At 38.8% G+C, this 18,192-nt stretch overlaps 3 protein-coding genes across 5 annotated transcripts in view; 1 reads left to right on the plus strand and 2 right to left on the minus strand.

Annotated features, from left to right (window-relative positions):
* The window catches only part of slc25a1a (solute carrier family 25 member 1a), a gene marked incomplete at its 5' end in the record, with an annotated part of 4,924 nt that extends 3,019 nt beyond the window's left edge, over window positions 1-1,905 (plus strand). The window contains 1 exon segment of the mRNA XM_014003212.1: window positions 366-1,905. Within this exon segment, the coding sequence (XP_013858666.1) occupies window positions 366-480 (115 nt within the window).
* A 187-nt stretch (window positions 1,906-2,092) lies between these two features.
* On the minus strand, window positions 2,093-8,004 carry nle1 (notchless homolog 1 (Drosophila)). Its single transcript, XM_014003211.1, has 13 exons — window positions 7,786-8,004; window positions 6,824-6,970; window positions 6,147-6,367; window positions 5,895-5,974; window positions 5,713-5,789; window positions 5,526-5,623; window positions 5,217-5,409; window positions 4,996-5,131; window positions 4,864-4,910; window positions 4,576-4,778; window positions 3,541-3,700; window positions 3,386-3,456; window positions 2,093-3,305 (listed from the first exon to the last, which is right to left on the minus strand). Exons 2-13 carry the CDS (start codon window positions 6,959-6,961, stop codon window positions 3,293-3,295), a joined length of 1,437 nt encoding a protein of 478 aa, XP_013858665.1. The 5' UTR covers window positions 6,962-6,970; window positions 7,786-8,004; the 3' UTR covers window positions 2,093-3,292.
* A 50-nt stretch (window positions 8,005-8,054) lies between these two features.
* Window positions 8,055-15,311, minus strand: inpp5kb (inositol polyphosphate-5-phosphatase Kb). 3 transcript variants are annotated; one of them, XM_014003210.1, is made up of 14 exons: window positions 14,572-15,311; window positions 13,936-13,988; window positions 11,813-11,917; window positions 11,581-11,689; window positions 11,270-11,386; window positions 10,808-10,983; window positions 10,588-10,699; window positions 10,398-10,507; window positions 10,279-10,305; window positions 9,287-9,509; window positions 9,049-9,186; window positions 8,879-8,962; window positions 8,698-8,802; window positions 8,055-8,622 (listed from the first exon to the last, which is right to left on the minus strand). In XM_014003210.1, the coding sequence occupies exons 2-14, from the start codon at window positions 13,977-13,979 to the stop codon at window positions 8,554-8,556; spliced, it is 1,419 nt and encodes a 472-aa protein (XP_013858664.1). In that variant the 5' UTR covers window positions 13,980-13,988; window positions 14,572-15,311; the 3' UTR covers window positions 8,055-8,553. The 3 variants fall into 3 exon arrangements, with proteins under 3 accessions (XP_013858664.1, XP_013858662.1, XP_013858663.1); XM_014003208.1 differs by lacking the exons at window positions 13,936-13,988; window positions 14,572-15,311 and adding an exon at window positions 12,079-13,028; XM_014003209.1 differs by lacking the exons at window positions 10,279-10,305; window positions 13,936-13,988; window positions 14,572-15,311 and adding an exon at window positions 12,079-13,025.
* Between the last annotated feature and the right edge of the window lie 2,881 nt (window positions 15,312-18,192).

Below are 18,192 nucleotides of genomic sequence, written 5' to 3' on the forward strand. Positions count from 1 at the left end.
TTTCTACCTTCTCCTCTCTGTCAACGCTCTCTGGTTTCATTTAAAAGAGTCGATCATCAGATATTGTCCAAGATTAACTTTCAGGGTGGATATAGCTCACAAGCAACCTTGCACCAAGGACCTATCCATGCCATAATTTACCCAGAATGCTTTGCGTGTAAATAAAATGGCCCCATCCTTGTAACATATTTTAAACTTTTAGTTTAAAAATGATAAAAACTAAACAGCTTACAGTACTTTTACAGTCTTTATTTTACAGTTAAAATATGTTTATTAAATAGTCTAATGTTACAACTAATCATGGATCCCTTTAACTTTTTTGTTGTTTTTTTCCACCCGACCTCACCTCCGCGTTCTTCTCGCAGGTTCTACAAAGGCACGGTTCCCAGGCTCGGCCGAGTGTGTTTGGACGTGGCCATAGTCTTCGTCATTTACGAGGAGGTGGTCAAAATGCTCAACGACGTGTGGAAGACGCAGTAGAGCGGCGCGAATGTGACACGGGAAGCACAAGATCAGTGCCTCATATTACGCACAACCTAACACCTCTAATCTAGTTTGTACTAGCCGCCTACATCGGCCTGAGAAAGTGACGCACGACCATTTTCCTGCTAAGATAGCATTCATGCGTTTTACCAGACTCGCACTAAGAAGACAGCGGGGGTCAGTCAGCATTTGATTGATTTATTTATTTTTCTAGTGAATGAGTCAGACAAAAAGGAAATATTTTATTTTGAAAGGCAGTGAAAGGCGCAGTTATAAAGAGGATCGGATTAGATTCAAACATCCCTTTACTTAATCTCTATACTGCAACACATCTGTGTTATCATGCTTTGGTTGTGCTTTCGGCATCAACACTCCACTTTTCATCCCGTCTTGGTAATTTAGTGGTTTGCAAAAGTATTCACTCATCTCGTCATTCTCCTCACAACATAACCAAATCGTTATATTTTTAACRCAACCCTCAGTTTTGTATTGTTTTTTCTTCTATTTAACTTAATCAATCTGGAGAATTAAAAAAATACATGAATTTTTCATTTTTTAAGGTGGCAAAGTAATAATAAACTGAATATTTTTGCAAATTACTCCAAAGTCCCCAATGCTCATTGCAGACATGGTCTCAGTTGCACAAGTGATGAGGTGGCACCTTTAATCCTGTTAATTATATCTTGTAGTAGGAAGCAGCAGAACTAGGAGTGAGTGTATGTTTGATACTCTAAAAATGACATTTTTTAATTTTTTTTAGAGTAGACAGCCGAAATATTAGCCATAGATTTCCCAGAGTGGTTTTTTGCTGATTTAGATTTCAGTCTTATCTTTCAATCAGATTCTGCCACGTTGTTTACATCAATCTAACCTGCAACATAAGCTTTATGTATGCAAACTGAAAAATGGTATTTAGCCATTTCAGTCTGTGCATAGTACCCTAATTTTACGCACAATGTTTTTCTAAATGCTATTTTCTTTTCTAGCAGCCTTCAGCATATCCAAGGTTTAACTTGCGTGAGAAGTCTCGAAGCAAAAGACCAGTTTTGATTGACCCAGCAGCACCACACAGCCTTGAACTTTTAAGTCCTTTTTGTGCTAAAACAGCTTCACTATCTTCACCAGTTAAACTAGTCCTGATAGGAGAAAGTGTTTTACTTCATACAGGAGCAAAAAGGGGGTTTCTGTTTGTAGCATCTTGTTTCTCAGTCATTTCAGATTCTTCCAGCACGATTGTGTTGAATCTTTTGCAGCTTTTCAGACAACTTAAGTGCACATCTTGGATGTGGTGTATGAGATCCTGTTGGGTAGGTTGGTTTTATTGTGTGGAAGATATACTAAAATAACATGACTGTAATGATCCAAGTTAATTGTACATGATAATAAATTTCAGATTAAAAAAAATCCGAACAGACATGTCAATCCTGTGTTTGAATCTCATTTCACTGGGAAGCAATTTTTTTTTACCCATTTCCATTCATAAAAATAAGTTATTTATTCAGACTCAAGCATATTTAGCATCAATGATTATTTCTATTAATTGAACTGGTTGTAAACACCTGTGACAGATACAAAAACATAGTAATGTGCTTTAAGATGCGAATGCAAATTACTGGAAATCTACAGTATTTTATTACAAATAGACTAGTAGGTAATCATGTTGAGGAACATGCTACATATTTGAGATACAAGCCTAAATAATGATATAACATGTTTGAAATGTACTGAATAAACACAAATGTGAACAATGTATTACAGAATTTTAGAGGATACGATGCACAAACCCTAAAAAAAGCTACTGTAAAAATAAGACAGTTTGGGGTGTTTACAGGACTGCAAAGCTAAACATTTGTAAAAAATAAATGTTGCTCAGTAGAAATTCTTTATGAGATGGAAACCTTTATTTGAATAGCTTAACTGAACAGATTTGCAAGTTTTCATCTGATATCCCACTCCTGTAGCTTGTGAGAAGATGCAACCAAAACGAAAAGTTTTTATCAGTATAAAAATGAGTTAAGATCTCACGAGGTAAAGATCAAACTTTGGTTACTTCAGCATTATTAATTTAAATTACATGGCATCAAGTATGGGACAAACCGCTCTTTCCTCACCCTATATAGGTCCTGGGCTTAGATTTTTCTCCATTAATTCGTTACTTCATTAAACATTAATTGGATAAAATATATTTAAACTGTAATCCCATTGAAGTTCACACAACTGGGACAGTAACAGTTTTTCCTCACTGTGGAATATGACAACAGCACAAGCGTTTCACCACACAGGTAGTAAAATGAAGAAGGTTACAGCATTGCTGAGCACAGAACAAGAGATTAAAGGCTGAAGGAGCAGGAGAAGCATTGCTGGAATTAAAACCACAGAAGGTAATACCACTCCCACCTGTTCCTTTAACCAGCTCACAGGATCCCTCCTGTACACATCTGATGAGGTTTGATCAGAAGAAAGGCTTTAAATGTACAGCTGATTAATAAATCCCCTTATATTCTATTGAACTAGTTCAAAAAAATTAGCCTGGCAACACTGTTTAAAAAAGTTTTGCAAGACAGTTCCAAATGATCAGTTTTTTTGTCAGATCGTGCTGTAATCTGACTGGATGTATTTAGCTTCCTCTCAGTCTTACACTGTAAAACCAATCCAAACCTCCACATTTGCCTTGTGACCAGACTCGAGTTCCTCAACAGACAAATGGAGGATTAGATACAGTCTGGAGACACCCTTTATCCCAGCTGTCAGGTGCACTGAAACCACAAGACGGATAATCTTCTGCAAAAGTTGCAAAAAAGTGACAGGACTATCTTCTCCATCTAAAAACATAAAAAACAAGTGAAAACATTAGGCTTGATTGATTGACAACTTTCTGAAAGCTTCACGGTGTCACGCTCACATTCTGAGACATTTATCTTTCCCACCACTGGCCACTCTCTGTCCATCAGGACTCCAGTCCACAGCAAAAACCTGCGCACATGAATAAAACATAACCAACACAAGCCAATAAGGAAGAAACCGTCATGAATCTTTTCATACAGCTCCTCTGCTTGCCTCATCAGCGTGACCTGGAAGATCCATGTTGAGCTTCCCCGTTTTAACGTCCCACACCTTGAGTGTGCTGTCGCTGCTGCCGCTGACCAGCAGCCTGCTGTCTGCGGACCACGCTACCTGATACACAGATCCCACGTGGCCACGCAGCGACATCAAGTACCTGTGGGCAGGCAGAAGACTCAGTTTAGCTCCACGCCACCACCTAATGGACAAATGTGTTACTTAGTGCTGGGCGGTATACCGGTTCGTACCGAATACCTTTTTATATTTTTGTTTTATGAATTCTCTGAATACCGACATACTGGTTAAAATAGTCTGAACACGTGCAGAACTTTTCGTCGCAGTCACCAGTGAACTGTTGTTTCCCGGGGGACACTTTTCCTCACAGCACCGCTATGTGCGTTAGCATGCTAATGTTATTGTTGAGCAGTTTGTTGCAGRGGCGGATGGCGATTCCGCTGCTTATATTTACTGACGTTAAAAAAACATCCCATTTTTGCCATCGCTTAATGTAGTAAACACCTCTTCAGTGACGTGCACAGTTAGATTAAACACGCAACGTTAATATGGAGACATGGAGACGCATGGAGACTTTAGCGTGGTTCTATTGTGAAAAGCCCGGGAAAAGAAGTTTGTAATGGAGTTGAGTTGACTGGTGTGCAAGGTGAGTCGTACTGTTAATCTTTATTAAATAACATAAAACAATAGAACCGATAATATTTTCTTAACCCTCCTCCTTCATGACCGGACCAAAATGCATGATTACTGTCTCCAACCACCAGTCAGAGAAAAAACACTTAGAGGTGGGAAACAGCGACACAGACAGAGGTACAGAAAAAGAGAAAAGTTAATAAGCAGGGTTTGTACATTTTATTATCAGKTGACCTGTGATGAAGAGAAAAACACCGTGATATACCGTGAAACCAGTGTAAATGTTGAAAATACCGTGATATAAAATTTGGGTCATACCGCCCAGCACTAGTGTTACTATATCCAGATTCATTTGTTATCTCATCAGTGAGTGCTGATTCTTACTTCCCGGTGCGTCCATCCCAGATTTTGATGGATTTATCAAAAGAGGCGGAGGCGAGCAGTCTGGTGTCAGGGGAGAAGAGCACTTCATTGACCAGAGCGCTGTGGCCCGTCATCCGGGCCACGGGTTTCTTTTCCTCTGCAGGATTCCACATGAATAACGTGAAATCATCGGAGCCGGAAACCAAGCGCTCTGGAGCTGAGCCCTGTAGCATTAAAAATAAATAAAAATAAATAGATTAAAAAGCACCGATACAGGGATGATTACACATGAATACGACTGTTACCCACTCTAACTTTCTTGTATCTTTCCAACGCTCTGTCCTTCAACTCGTCCACTGAGAAGAAAACAAACACTTATTAGGTAAGAATATTAATTTTAGAGATCCAAATCAATATTTCTAAAATAAAACCTGCTCTTACAAGATCCGGTGAGATCCTGTGGGTTTATTGTTGCATGTGCAGGCTCAAAAGCTCCAGTTCGCAGGACGTAGTCCGTGCTGAGAGCGAGGGTGTTCACCCAGTGGGCGTGACCCTGCAGAGTCCTGCACTGGATGCCCTAAAACCAAAAAAAAGGCAGACTTTAACACGTTTGATCGTTCGCTGCTGTTTTCATTCAGCTCAAAACACAAGCACACCCTTACGTCTTTCGCTCTCCACACTTTGATTGTCCGGTCCTGGGAGGAGGTGTAGAGGAGTCCGTCTCCTCCCCACTTCACACAGGTGACCGACTGAGTGTGTCCGGTCAAAATCTTCTCACAGCGTCCCAGCACTGTGTCCCAAATGCGCAGAGAGCAGTCCTTAGAGCTGCTAGCTAAGTAGCGACACTCTGGGTTACTAAAAAAAATAGGGGAGGAGCAGAAATAAGAGCTTAACCCAACAATGTATTTACATTACAAAGAACGTTAACATCAAAGCTGCTTCTTAGTAGTTTAAAATAAACAAACACTCACAGATGAAGAGGTTCCCAGCAGAGCCAAGTGATCCACTTGGTGTGTCCTGTTAAGGTCTTCCCAATCTGTTTGCCCGTGGCTGGATCCCACAGAAAGATCTAAACACAAAAACAAAAAATAACAAATGAGAAATTCACCTTTAAGATGTACACAAATTAAACACATGAGAACTGTGTTTAAAACACACCTGACTGTTTTTGCACCCAGAGGCCAGTTTCTTTCCATCAGGTGACCAGGCGATGCTCAGGACCCAGTGTGTGTGTCCTTTAAAAGAGGAGAGTCCAGCACAATGGTGGCTTAAATCATCAGTCAAGTGGATCTTATTAAATTGGCAGCAGAGCTCATTTCCTTATAGAAGTGACTTTATACCTTTGGCGGTGTAGAGGGGAGTCTCGGTTGTCAAGTCCCAAAATCGCACTGTGGTGTCACCTGAACCGCTGGCCAGATATCTAAAAAAAAAAGCATGTACTTGTGTTCATTTTCTCAAAAGTTTCACTAAAGAGTCTCACTGGGTGTTTTTACATCATATGGATTGTTAGAGAGAGAGAGAGAGAGAGAGAGAGAGAGAGAAAAAAAACGCAGAATAAATGCTGGCAGCTGTTCAGTGTTTGAGTTACTCACTTGCCAGTGGGGCTGAAAGCGGTGGAAATGACAGCCTCGGTGTGTCCCTGTAAGGTGCTGGTACAACGGGTCACAGCCCTAACCTTGAACACGGCCTCAGGTTGGTACACCACCGGCAGAACTTGTTCCGTCTCGACTCCAAGAGCCTTAACACAAGATCGAAGCGTGGACACCACTTCTGCTTCTCCACGCACAAAAAACGCCAGAGGTACTGGCTCTTCCTGCAGGGGATAACAGTAAAATATGTAATTAACTGGGATGTAACCTGAATAACTGAATCTCCAAATGGATGCAATCCTTGGTCTCAACTTTTTTTAATATCGAAAAAAATAATAGCTCTGACATTTGGTTACAAGACTGATTTCTTCTGCCATTCGATATGCATCTAAATGAAAACAATGCTGTTTCAGATGTACTTCCAACTCATAAAATTGTATTTTTTGTTGTCTCTGACACTGATGCAGCCTCAGCTGAGACATGCATGTCATTGAAGCTTTTTTCCTAAAATAAAAATCATTTTCTGCCCAAACACAATGGGTAATGCAGCCAGTGTGAGCTTGCATCATATAATAAACTATCATGTACACAAAGCTGGATTTACTTTTTGAAAAATTGTGTATAGAGCATTGTTATTACTACTTAATATAGCACAGTATGGTTATACTGTGACACGTTACCTTCTGAAGCAAAGCATTGCAGACAAGTTGTAGTTTGTCTGGAGTAATGTCTAAAGGCACATCAAAAGGTGAACCCAGAACCTCCCCATTCTCATCCTGAAACTGGATCAACAGCCGCTCCACGTCCTCACTCTCCATCCTGATGTTTTGTTCAGACAAAACAAAATGTACTTATTAAATGACACAATGTAAGGAATAATGTAAAAACAGAATCATGAGAACAGCAGGAGAGACAACACAAATGTTGATGTAAAACCTTCTATTTTGTTTCTTCTGTCTTATTTAAAGCCAAATCCATACAGCTGTCATTTTAAAAATGTTGATCCAATAAAACTGATTTACACTATTTGCACAAAAATAGTTCATCACATGGAGTTAGCTTATCTAATAGGTAAATCATGCAATGAGAGAAGTAATGCAGAAATTGTGATGTTGTGCAAACGAGTAGCTTTAATTTTCCATTAAAACACATCTGTTATTATGGGAAAAACATGCTCCTGTTTCAAAAGGGTCAACATGTTTTACTATTTGAATATCATGACACTGCAAAATGTTGTCATTCTTTATCGTAATAAAAAAGCTGGTCAAACAAAACACTACAACTTATGCTGTTTTAACACAAACTCTTCTAGCTAGCTAACTAGTACAAGCACCAAACTTCAATTCACCGTTTTTATTTATTAAATAGAAAAGCAGGTAACCAGAGCACACACGGTAACGAAATCATTCTATCAAAAAGAAATGTACCAAAATAATGAAAAAAACTCAACTATATAGCAGTTTTAAGGCAGCCAGTGAGCCAGCTAAGCTAACTCAACTAGCGTGCATTTAGCTAGCATTTTAAGCACCTTCAAATCATTTTAGCATAGACCGCTGGACAGGAGTATAATGCTCACTTGTTTACACACTCTCTTTGGATTTACACACCAGCTGACCGTCAAATAAACACATTTAACAATTACCTTCAGATTAGCAGAGGAAATAAGCACTCCACGTGTGAACAACCAAAGAGCCTTTAAATGAAAAGACTGTGCGATGTCAAGTGACAAGCCGCCGAACGCGCACTGAATTGTGGGAAAGATTCAGACCCCGACATGAACTTTTATTAGAGACATATCTTTACCACAGTAGTGTTTCCATAGCCTAAATGACAGCCAAGGATTGTAAAACACATTTCCCCACCTGAACTTTGCAAAGGAAAGACAAAATACAACCAAAATACACATCAAGATAGATCAAAAATCTTTTAATTCGGATTGAATTAAAAACATAATTTATTATTGATTCTGTTGACTGTCACAGATTGGTATGCTGTTACATTTCTTTTTTTCATATTCTTGCTTCACTTCTCTGTCTTTATGAAGAACATGGTAAAAGTAAATCAACATAAATCATCATTATTATTTTGTATATTTATATCCAATGACTGGCAGATCATTTCCACATTTATTTCATAATTATTTTCTGGCACAATCAACTCAACAGCATGAAATTGCTTTATTGAATACTGTATAACAATACTGACTGAATACATATCCAGTAGCTAAAAACAGTATTTTTTCTTTCTGCACCTTTCCTATATTAATTTAGTAATTGCTTTAACAGGATAAAATATTGTTGTTGTTTTGTTTACTACAGATCTAGTCTCTAAATGAGTAAATTTGAAAGGGAAAGTTGTAAACGGCATCATTTTCAGGAGCTTCACATCTGAATGAAGTCGGAATAAATTTTTATCTGTTGATTCCATTGATGTCCTCAGGATCAAGACCTTCTGTGACAGCCCGCTTTGACTCCAGGATCTGTAAAAATAAAAACACATGAACACAAACAACAGGTGATAAGAAGCTGCACACAAAGTCAGGTGGTACACTCACCTGAAAGCACTCACTGAGTCCAACGATTCTGTTCATGTTCGTACTGTAGTAACCCAAAACATATTCTCCACCCAGCAGAGGGATCTTGTCTTTATCCACAGTTATCTGCAGCCAAAAATATATCCATTTATAATAATAAATAAAGTATGAATTAAAACTCTGCTCCTTTTTATTTTTTTACCTCTATGACTTCATTGACCTCTGGCAGCTCGTCCTCTCTGACCCAAACAAAGGTTTCAAAGTCAGATGAACTTTTAAATCCAACCTGCAGGGGAGAAAACACATCAGTTCAYATCTTTCCAGTTCAGAAATGTTAAAGCATCTTTACATTGTTTTAATTCGTCATAGCACCTTATACAGGCCAATCCAGTCCCACGTAGAAGACATGAAGTCCTCCTGAACGGTATAAGTCAGAAGGGCGTTCTGGTCGGCGCTCCATTCACCCACAGGAGACACGTGCACCAGTGGTGTGTCGAAGCGTTTCCTCAGCTGCAGTGTTGACAAGAGGAAAAAAGAATGGAGGTCAGGTTGGATGTGTATGTCAGAGACTGACCAAGAAATGATCCTGTTGCGGGGCTTCACTGCACACCTCCAGAGTGAAGTCTGCAACAACAGGTTTGTGGTCACTGACTCCATAGCTCATGTCACTGGTGTATGTGTTCTGGGTGACCAGGACTGGATATTCATCCTGTACATTATCTGTAGAAGTAGATGCCTTATCATCAACTTCATCCTCCTCTTCCTCCTCGGATGGCAGGTGTTTGATCCTCCAGAGGATCCGATCTGTCCAGGCTGGTTTTCTCTTTTTGCCACTGAGCAAATGGTTAAAACAAGAGCAAATAACACGGTTTTAGCTTAAGGTTAGATTAAAATATGTTTTTTGTATCTTACCTGAGACATCATTCATGTGAATGTGCATAAACAGGTAAATTTCCCTTATAGTTATTTGATAAAAGGGATAAAAATGAGCTATTAAACAACACAAACCAGACAGAAACACATGCATTGCAGTTGTAGCTAGACTCTAACATGCAGTGAATAATACCATGTGACAATATCTTTCAGCCGTATGTCTGTAATAATTTARCAAACCACACATAGCACAAAAAGTAAGGGAATTTGTGTTTGGTAAATTATTTATTTGATGTAATAATGCAGACAGTGCAGAGCATAAAGGAGTTTAGATGTTATGAATATGCAGATCACGTCAGCAATTCAACAGCATGAAACCTGCTTCAGCTTTGTCCTTTAAAGAAATGGTTCAGATCTTTTGAGATAAGAATATGYTTATGTACAATCAACATCTTACCTGTGGCAGATACTGTAACTCTTTGAAAAAAACAAAAACAAATCCAAAACAGTTTAACTCTGACTTGAGTTAAACTCTGTTTCTTTCCAAGTTAGGCCATTCTATGTCTATTATATGTGTGAACTAAGGGATTATATTGTAACTATTTTAAGCTGCTTTTAAGTGTGGCTGTGGTTACTGCTTTTGCATCAACTAGTGCCAAAAACATTAAAGGTGAAGTGACCATGAAAAAAGATGTGGGGCATGCAACACAAAAATATAGAGTATCTTACTTAAAACCCAACCATGTCTTTGGAGACCTGTGCAAAAATCCACAAACAAACCAGGAGCAGGGATAAGACTAAACCGGGTTATAGTGTAATATGTGTGTTTTTAAAGTAGAATGTGTTACCTTGTATCATAAGTATCAGATTTATGGTCAAACTTATATGTAGGTTTAAAATTTAGTGGCCCCTCTTCAAATTCCTGCAGGAAGGGTTCGTTTTTCTTCATCATGGTGAGCTGCAAGAACACAAAGTTAATCAGAACGAATGCACTGATAAATAAATGTACATATTGTGCATGCAGCTCCAACACAACACCTGGTCCTTGCTCCACAGCAAGTTAAAGCGTCCACTATTGATGGAGGAGCGGACAAAGTGCAAGCCGTGGTCGGCGATACGGAAGTTTAGATCACCAAACCAGAATACGACCCTATGAGCGAGAAAGAGCAGGAGAAAGTCATTTTACCTGGTGCAGAACAAGACTGGGTGAACTTTATTATTATTATTATGTTTAGTGGTTATGTTCAGGTGTGCTGACTTGTGGTCCAGGACATGAGGCGTATCAAAGATGTCAAAGTCTTGCGTTTCCAAGATGTACTCAAACTCATCGACGCGCTGCAGGGCGTTGGTAATGTGAGCTGCCAGGTGGCAGTTCAGGAAGCACATCATGTGGCCGTAGAAAGAAAAACGCACAGAAACGGCACCTTTATTACCCTGAAACAGAAACAGAAGACGAATTAGTCTCTCGAGGTGATTTCCATCTTAAATAAATTTGACGATTTACTTTGTTTAACATTGATTATGCGTTTTAAAGCATGAGCCTTTGTTCCAGTTAATTTCAGCATTTTCTTTCACATTGCCAAAGCTGTTGCCCTTTCTGCTACACAAACGAAAAAAGGTCTTTCATAACAGCCTAAACAGCATCTGATGTCAGTGGATTTCAAAGGGTTTAAAAGCGCAAACCTCTACAATATTCAGAGTCCTCTTTTAAACATCCTACCCAGTAGCCGAAGATGCCAGTACGAGTGTAGGTGGTCTGGATGTCTCTGATGTAAGGGAGATGCACGTCTTTGGCAAAAAGCAGCAGCAGCAAACCCTGCATCCTCACTGAGGTGACCTGTGGGGATAAATGGAAATGTGACCCGAGAAATCACCAAATGGAGAGGAAAAACTGGCTAAGTTCACCAGAAAACGTGTGGCGGTACAGGGAGATAATAAGATGGGAGGGCGGGATTGTGAGGATAAAACAGAAGGTGGGACTCACAAACTTAAAGACTAAAACATAAATCCAAAAACCAAACGTTTCATCACCTTCACAAAGCCTTTGGGTGCCAGTGTGTCCATGAAAAGGTGGCTCCAGGAGTCCTCGACTATCAGGTCCGAGAGGAATCGCAAAGGGGTGGCATTTACTTCCTGTAGACTAACTCCCACCAACACAAACAGAGATCAAACAATGACACTCTGACATCTTTTATCCCATCCACTGTATCAAAAAGCCTCCTTTMTTTTTAGATTTTTTACTGGTATATAGTGTATTTCTCACCCTATCACATATAAATCCATGGGATTTTGGGCGTCTAGCTGCAGCAAAGAGGTGACATCTTCTGGAGGCTCTGCCGTGGCCACGTTCCAGGTGACAATGTGCAACCTGTTGGAGCGGGAATACAAAGAGTTTTAAACCAAACGGATCATCTGGAAACCAATAAAATGTTACTGCAAATGAACAACAATTGCATCAAAGTACAAATTTGAATCCTAGCAGCTTCTGTGATATTAGTCCTGTGAATGCCTGAGTGAGCACTTGTTGACCTGAAAGCATCTGTGGGAACGAAGCGTCCGCAGAGCTGGAACATTTCATCCAGAGAGCGGGACACCTCTGCGTCGGCTTCGTCGTCAGAGCTCAGGTCTTCGATGCAGGTCATCAGCTGGGACAGGCGCTGGCGGAGGACTGTCTTCGACCTGGAGCTCTGAGACGCCGAGCTGCCCGTGCTGTCTGAGCGCAAACGTGGCTCGTCTGGCAAATGGTCCATGTTTGGACGGGCTGAGAATGGACCTCCCTGGCAGGTTCTTGGAAGTTTTTGTGCTGTATTTTACCACTTCCAAGCTTTAGTCGAAAAGAAAGATGTAGTTGTCTGCATAAGATTGATCCAGTTTCTTTGGTTGTTCTGGTTGCAGCCAGGCCTCTCCTAGCCAAGCTTTTGGATTTTAGTCCTTGTTAGGTAAGTCCTCAGAAGTGATCAGGATGAAAGTTTCCAGACAGCACGGGGTAATAGGGTGACTATGCCGGAGCAGAGCCTTCTCTGGCTGAGTCCCCTGTGCTCCTGCAGCGACAGAGCACCCTTTGACAAAGCAGTGGGGCCGACTAAAGAATGTTGGCAAGAGGAAGGCAGATTTGAAGTCTAATCGCAGGCAGGAGACAGGCATGTGAGTGTGCCAGAGCTTTCCCGTGAGGCGATAGAAAAGGAAGACTGGAGGCTGATTCTCCATCACTGTAAGTGTTGTTGTAAGGCTTGTGTAACCTMCTCAGATAAGAGGTTTACTTTAACAGTTCTCGCTCAAACTCCACCGTTACATTCATGCACCAGTAACAGAGACAACAGAGTATCCCTCTGGCCTTCGTCCAGCCTCTTCTCATGTAGGGGAAAGGTTATCTTTGTAAACCCAGGAAGTGGCAGGGATTAAAAACAGTTTTACACAATGAGCTCTGGCTTTCCTTTCAAAACAAAAGCACAAATATTTTTAATTATCCACTATAGCGGTCCAGTTAATTGTGGACAAATGACATAATGGGTTTAGACATGCATGAGGAAATCTGGAACCACAGTGAGGAACAAAAAAAAAGGCTTTAAAACGTCAAAACCACAAACACAAAGAGACATTTTCAGCTTTAGAACAAATCATAATGAAGCTATTACAGTTTGGAATACGAGATTTGACATCTGATAAATGGGGAGGATAATGTAATTGCATGTAAGTGTGTGTGTTTGTTTCCAGGAAAATGATTTTAAAGGACTTGTCAGAAAGTGACCACATGGATATGTTTGCAACTGTTTACATTTTGAAGTAAACCCAATTCAAGATGGCTGCCACAGCTAACTGAGCAATGGCTGCAGTTCAGTTATTCTTACAGCTACAGATCTACATAATTTTGTGCAGTAGTAGCTGAGAGACAACCCTAACACATAATACAAGAGGTAACGGATAATGCAGGATCTTCATTTAAATCTTTGGGCAATATGCATTTCTTTACCAGCAGTGACCAACATTGCTTATTGGGAAACACACTTGTTTAAGATCAACTTCTTCTAGATTTATATTGATAAAAAATATTATACATTTAACCTCCTGAAACCCCATGTTGAAAACATTCATTTTGGATAAAATGTCAATATTTAAAGGTAAACTTCATAAGTTTATCTGCCACTTTATGTAATCATGTCACATGCAGAAACTTGGGTCACATTCCTGAGCTAGAAGCTCAGTGGATAACTGAGGGGCTTACTGCTTTGAAACACTGAACTAATAGTTTTATCAAACACACACACAAAGGCTGAGAACCAGCCAGAACTAGCTACTAATAAAGACTGTCTTTTTTTTAAAAACAACTTTATAGTCATCACTTCGTCACCCCTAATCTTTACATACAGWTAGAGGAAAAAGACTTACCTGCACTTGTCTGTTCCACCATTTTTAATTTTCCCAGTGCTCATTTTTTTATTCTGCCAATACAAAGAAACACACTTAGACTTGATCAAACTGCAAAACAAAGAAGGTACATGTAAATTACCAATGTACAGCCTTTTTACAGACAGGTTCACAGGTTTGCAGAGAGCATCAAAACAACTGGAAATTGGRAAAGCCTGCCTGTGAAGTCATTTGGCAAATGGATTGATAATCACGTTTAATTATGATTATCTTGTGCCAAGTTAAAGTGACAGTGCACTAAATATAATAAACAGAAACTTGAGTCATTTTTAGGGTTTATTAATAGTAACAGTTGTAAAAAATAACTGCTGTTAATTAATCTGTTTTAACAATAATTAATACCCTGATGACAGTGATAAAACTGAGAGAAAGAAAGAAAGAAAAAAACAATACTTTGGAACCAGAGGTCAAAAGAAGAACTGAGCTTCACCTTCTAAATTTTACAAGGACATTTAGAGAAAAAAATAAATGTCAATGATGGAAAGAACTAAAAGACACACTTGTGAGTTACTATTCAGAACATTAGCCTTTCATTTTTTTTAAAGCAGAAGAAAAAAGAAGTAAAAGAAAATAAAAAAGCAAAGAAACTTGACGTACCTTGTTGTTGACTTTATGTTTCTGAAAGAAGATGAGGAGCTCCTTAGATGTGACCTGAAATGTGTTTTCTTTGGCAGGAAATGTTTTTGGGCTGAATATTCTGTTCTGTGGATTTCAGCTGCGTACTTTTCAGGGGCGCGTTTCCCAAGACCACATCAGACTTAAAGCATAGCATCGGATCAAGCTTTTATCCCAGGCCGGTTAATGATCCAGTGAGAAAGTATTTATGAATAGACTTTGTGTGTGCTCATACAATCACCAATACTTTTTAATTAATGCCTTTTTATTTTGTCATCTTATATTTCTTAACGTTTTTAAAATAAACTCTTTATTTGCTTTCATCAACATGTATTCCTTAAGCCTGTCATTAGGATAATATTAGGACAGTAACACATTGTGAACTGTCACATTTGCACTAATATAATGTGATCAATGTTGTTTATTAAAACAAGACTGACAGAATAGTAGTCATTGCCAAACAAAAACTTCCACCATCGTGACAGATGTTGCTGTAAAATCAGCATCACCAATATTTAAACTACATAAAATGCTACAATTATTCCTGCTGCCGGTGTAATGTGTATCATCCACCACAAAGGGGTGTGGTGGGAGTTGGTCTATTTTCATTCAATGGTTGCAGTTCTTCACTGATGCTCTGAGAGGGAAATCAATATAAATCAAATCTAAAGGAAATCTTTCAGGGGTTTCCTTGATTTCTTATTAAAAACACACACTTCTCATGACAATCACAAGAAAAGTAATGCATAAAGTTGTCAAAAATGTATATAAAAAAGACAAAACTTGAGCGTTATTAAGGGTGTGTTGTCCAAATTATTTTTGTCAACATCTGCACAGTCTCTCACCATCATCTCCCAAACATCTCTGTATAAGGTTCCCCTTTCAGCCTGCTTATGTATTCTTATAGTTTATTCTGTCTACAGTGTGATTGTGGATTCATTTAATTTACATTTTTATTGATTACACCAATAAATTTTCTAAWATGGTTTTGCCCCGCTCTACCTCACAGAGCTGCTGCACCCCTTTACCCCTCGTGTTCTCTCAGCTGCTCCTGAGCGTCCCAAAAACCAAACGAAGAGAACGTGCTTTCTCTTCTGCTCCAAAACTGTGGAACCACCTGAGAAGATGATTTATTTTGTTTAATTTAGGTTTATTTTCATGGGGACATTTGCAGAATTCACTCCTTTAGCCATCAATTGTATTTTATTGTGTAGTACTTGGAGTCTCTAGGAGTGCAGGAAAGCAGGATTTTATCTCTCCCGGTGTTGCATAGATATGTTTATATTTTGTTTGGGTCATTTTTTCAACCCATTCAGTTTTCTCTATTTTCTGAGACATTTTCAGAACTATTGCATCAAAATATTTGCAATTTGGTGGTCTTCATTCTCCTCTGGCTCTGGGTCAGAATCTGGCTCCAACATGTATGGCTGGATGGACGAGTCTTTCCTTGTTGACATATTTTAATCAATTTGTAAATAAAACATTTCTGTACCACATAGGATCGGATGATAGGGCTAAAATTTATATAATTATACAACTCATTTCAGTCGATACAATATACTGTATTTATTCATGTATAATACTAGAAATTTAACCCTAAAAATCATGCATAAATTAGGGGGTAGTATTATATACGGGTTATTAGTAATTAGATTTTTTTTGGCTTTTTAAGTTCAAAAAATGATGATCGTATTATACTAGAGATCATATTATACATGTTAACAAATGTCAGAAATATGCTAATATTTATTATACCTACAAACTTGTCATGTCATTTAAGATATAATTTAAGTACAATGGACCAGTTTAGAAGCTGCAAGGGGGCGGAGTTTGAAGCGCCTCGTTTGGATTTAAAGAGACATCGTCAAAACGAGTTGATCTGAGACACACAACAGAAAAGAGGTGAAAGAAGGGCTTGTGGAGTTACAATGAAGAATTCAGACCAAAGCATTGCAGATGAACAGTTCTATTTTATATAGACCTCCAAGGAAATGATTTAAATGGTAAAAAGGATTTAAAAGCATCATAAGCCTACTTTAATTGGTTTTATGTGTTGTTGTTTTAATTATATGGCTGTTTTAACTATTTGTTTAGGCTTTTATTATGCATTGTGACTGCTGTTGTGTTTTATTGACTATAACTGTACAGCACTTTGGTCTTATGGTTGTTAAAAGTGCTTTATAAAGAAAACTGGTATGGTAATTTGATGTATTCCTTTTACGTCTAAATATCTCATAAATGGCCCTACATGTTTACCAACACACACTTTTACATCTCCCTAATATTTTATTACGTTGTTACTTTTACATCCTACAATCAACCTTTTAATGAATCATATGTACCATTTCAGGACATTGTTGCTCTGGTGCTAACAAATAATAATTCACATCAAACTTAAAGTATGTACACTTGCTTTTGCTTCTTTATTCTGTTCTTTACGTCTCTGATGTACAGTAGTGTTATTTAGAGAATAAGATGACCAAAAGGCACAAATTCACAATAAAAGAAAGAAAACAGGAGACGAGTTAACAGGAGTGAGAGAAGAAGAGAGACAGAAAGAGAGAGAGAGAGAGATTTAAAAACAGTTTGGGATCACAGACTCATTTGGTTTCCTCATACTCTGAATATAAATCAGGGAATTCCGACAACAGATATATGAGATTGTCTCTTTTCAAATATGATCTCTCACAAGTTTGTACATTCAGACTCTTAAAATAAACCTTCTGTCAGCAAACCACATGAAATTTTCAGTCTGTTCTCATTTTTTTGTCCCCCCCTCGAAARTGTGCAAGGATGCACCGAGGTTCCACTTTGACGCCATCTGCTAATATTGTGGATCAATGAACTGACCCAAGCTGCTGTTACATTTGACTTTGTCACTGAGAGAAGAGAGACTGAGGTACAACAAGGGCACAACAACATTCAGAACAAAAATATATATTTATACACTGTCCTGCCAATGAAGCGTTGTCCATGTGGAAGAATAACAGGATTGGTGAACAGGGTTTTTTTTGTTTTGCTTTAAATATCTCTCCTCAAACGGAAACCACAAGTCATCATCACCGCTCTGCTGGAGCACTTCAAAACCAAGATCTAAGTGCTTTAAAGGTCATAAATACAGCTGACATTATTCTTACYGATTTCTTATCATCACTACATTTGAGCAACTACACAACTCTACGTTTTCTGTCAACAGCGACCGAGTGAGAATCATCGTGGTTGGCGGACTGCCGGAAACTTAAAAGAGATGCAACAAGAGGGCGGCGTGTCCGGAGAGCGAGCTGCAAAGTTTGGCAGGACAGCCTCATCTATATATATGTGTGTTCATCTACAATAATTTGTTTTTACTATTTACAAAGCCAGTACATACAGTACATCCACAAATCTCCACGGTTCAGCTGGTGGCCCCACAGACACAGCGTGAGGTGATCGACAGACAGATGAAGGGTTGGACAGCAGGGAAGGATAGGCTCTTCCAATGGGACGCAAAAAACAAAACAAAAACCAAAAAAAAAACAAAAAAAAACAATAATTTGAGGTGTTTAAAGATTATTAGTTAAAGAAATTCAATATCTGTTCAATTCAAAATTTCAGTGTGAAACA

Source organism: Austrofundulus limnaeus, unplaced genomic scaffold (assembly GCF_001266775.1).
Source record: "Austrofundulus limnaeus strain Quisiro unplaced genomic scaffold, Austrofundulus_limnaeus-1.0 Scaffold17, whole genome shotgun sequence".
NCBI classification, from domain to species: domain Eukaryota; kingdom Metazoa; phylum Chordata; class Actinopteri; order Cyprinodontiformes; family Rivulidae; genus Austrofundulus; species Austrofundulus limnaeus.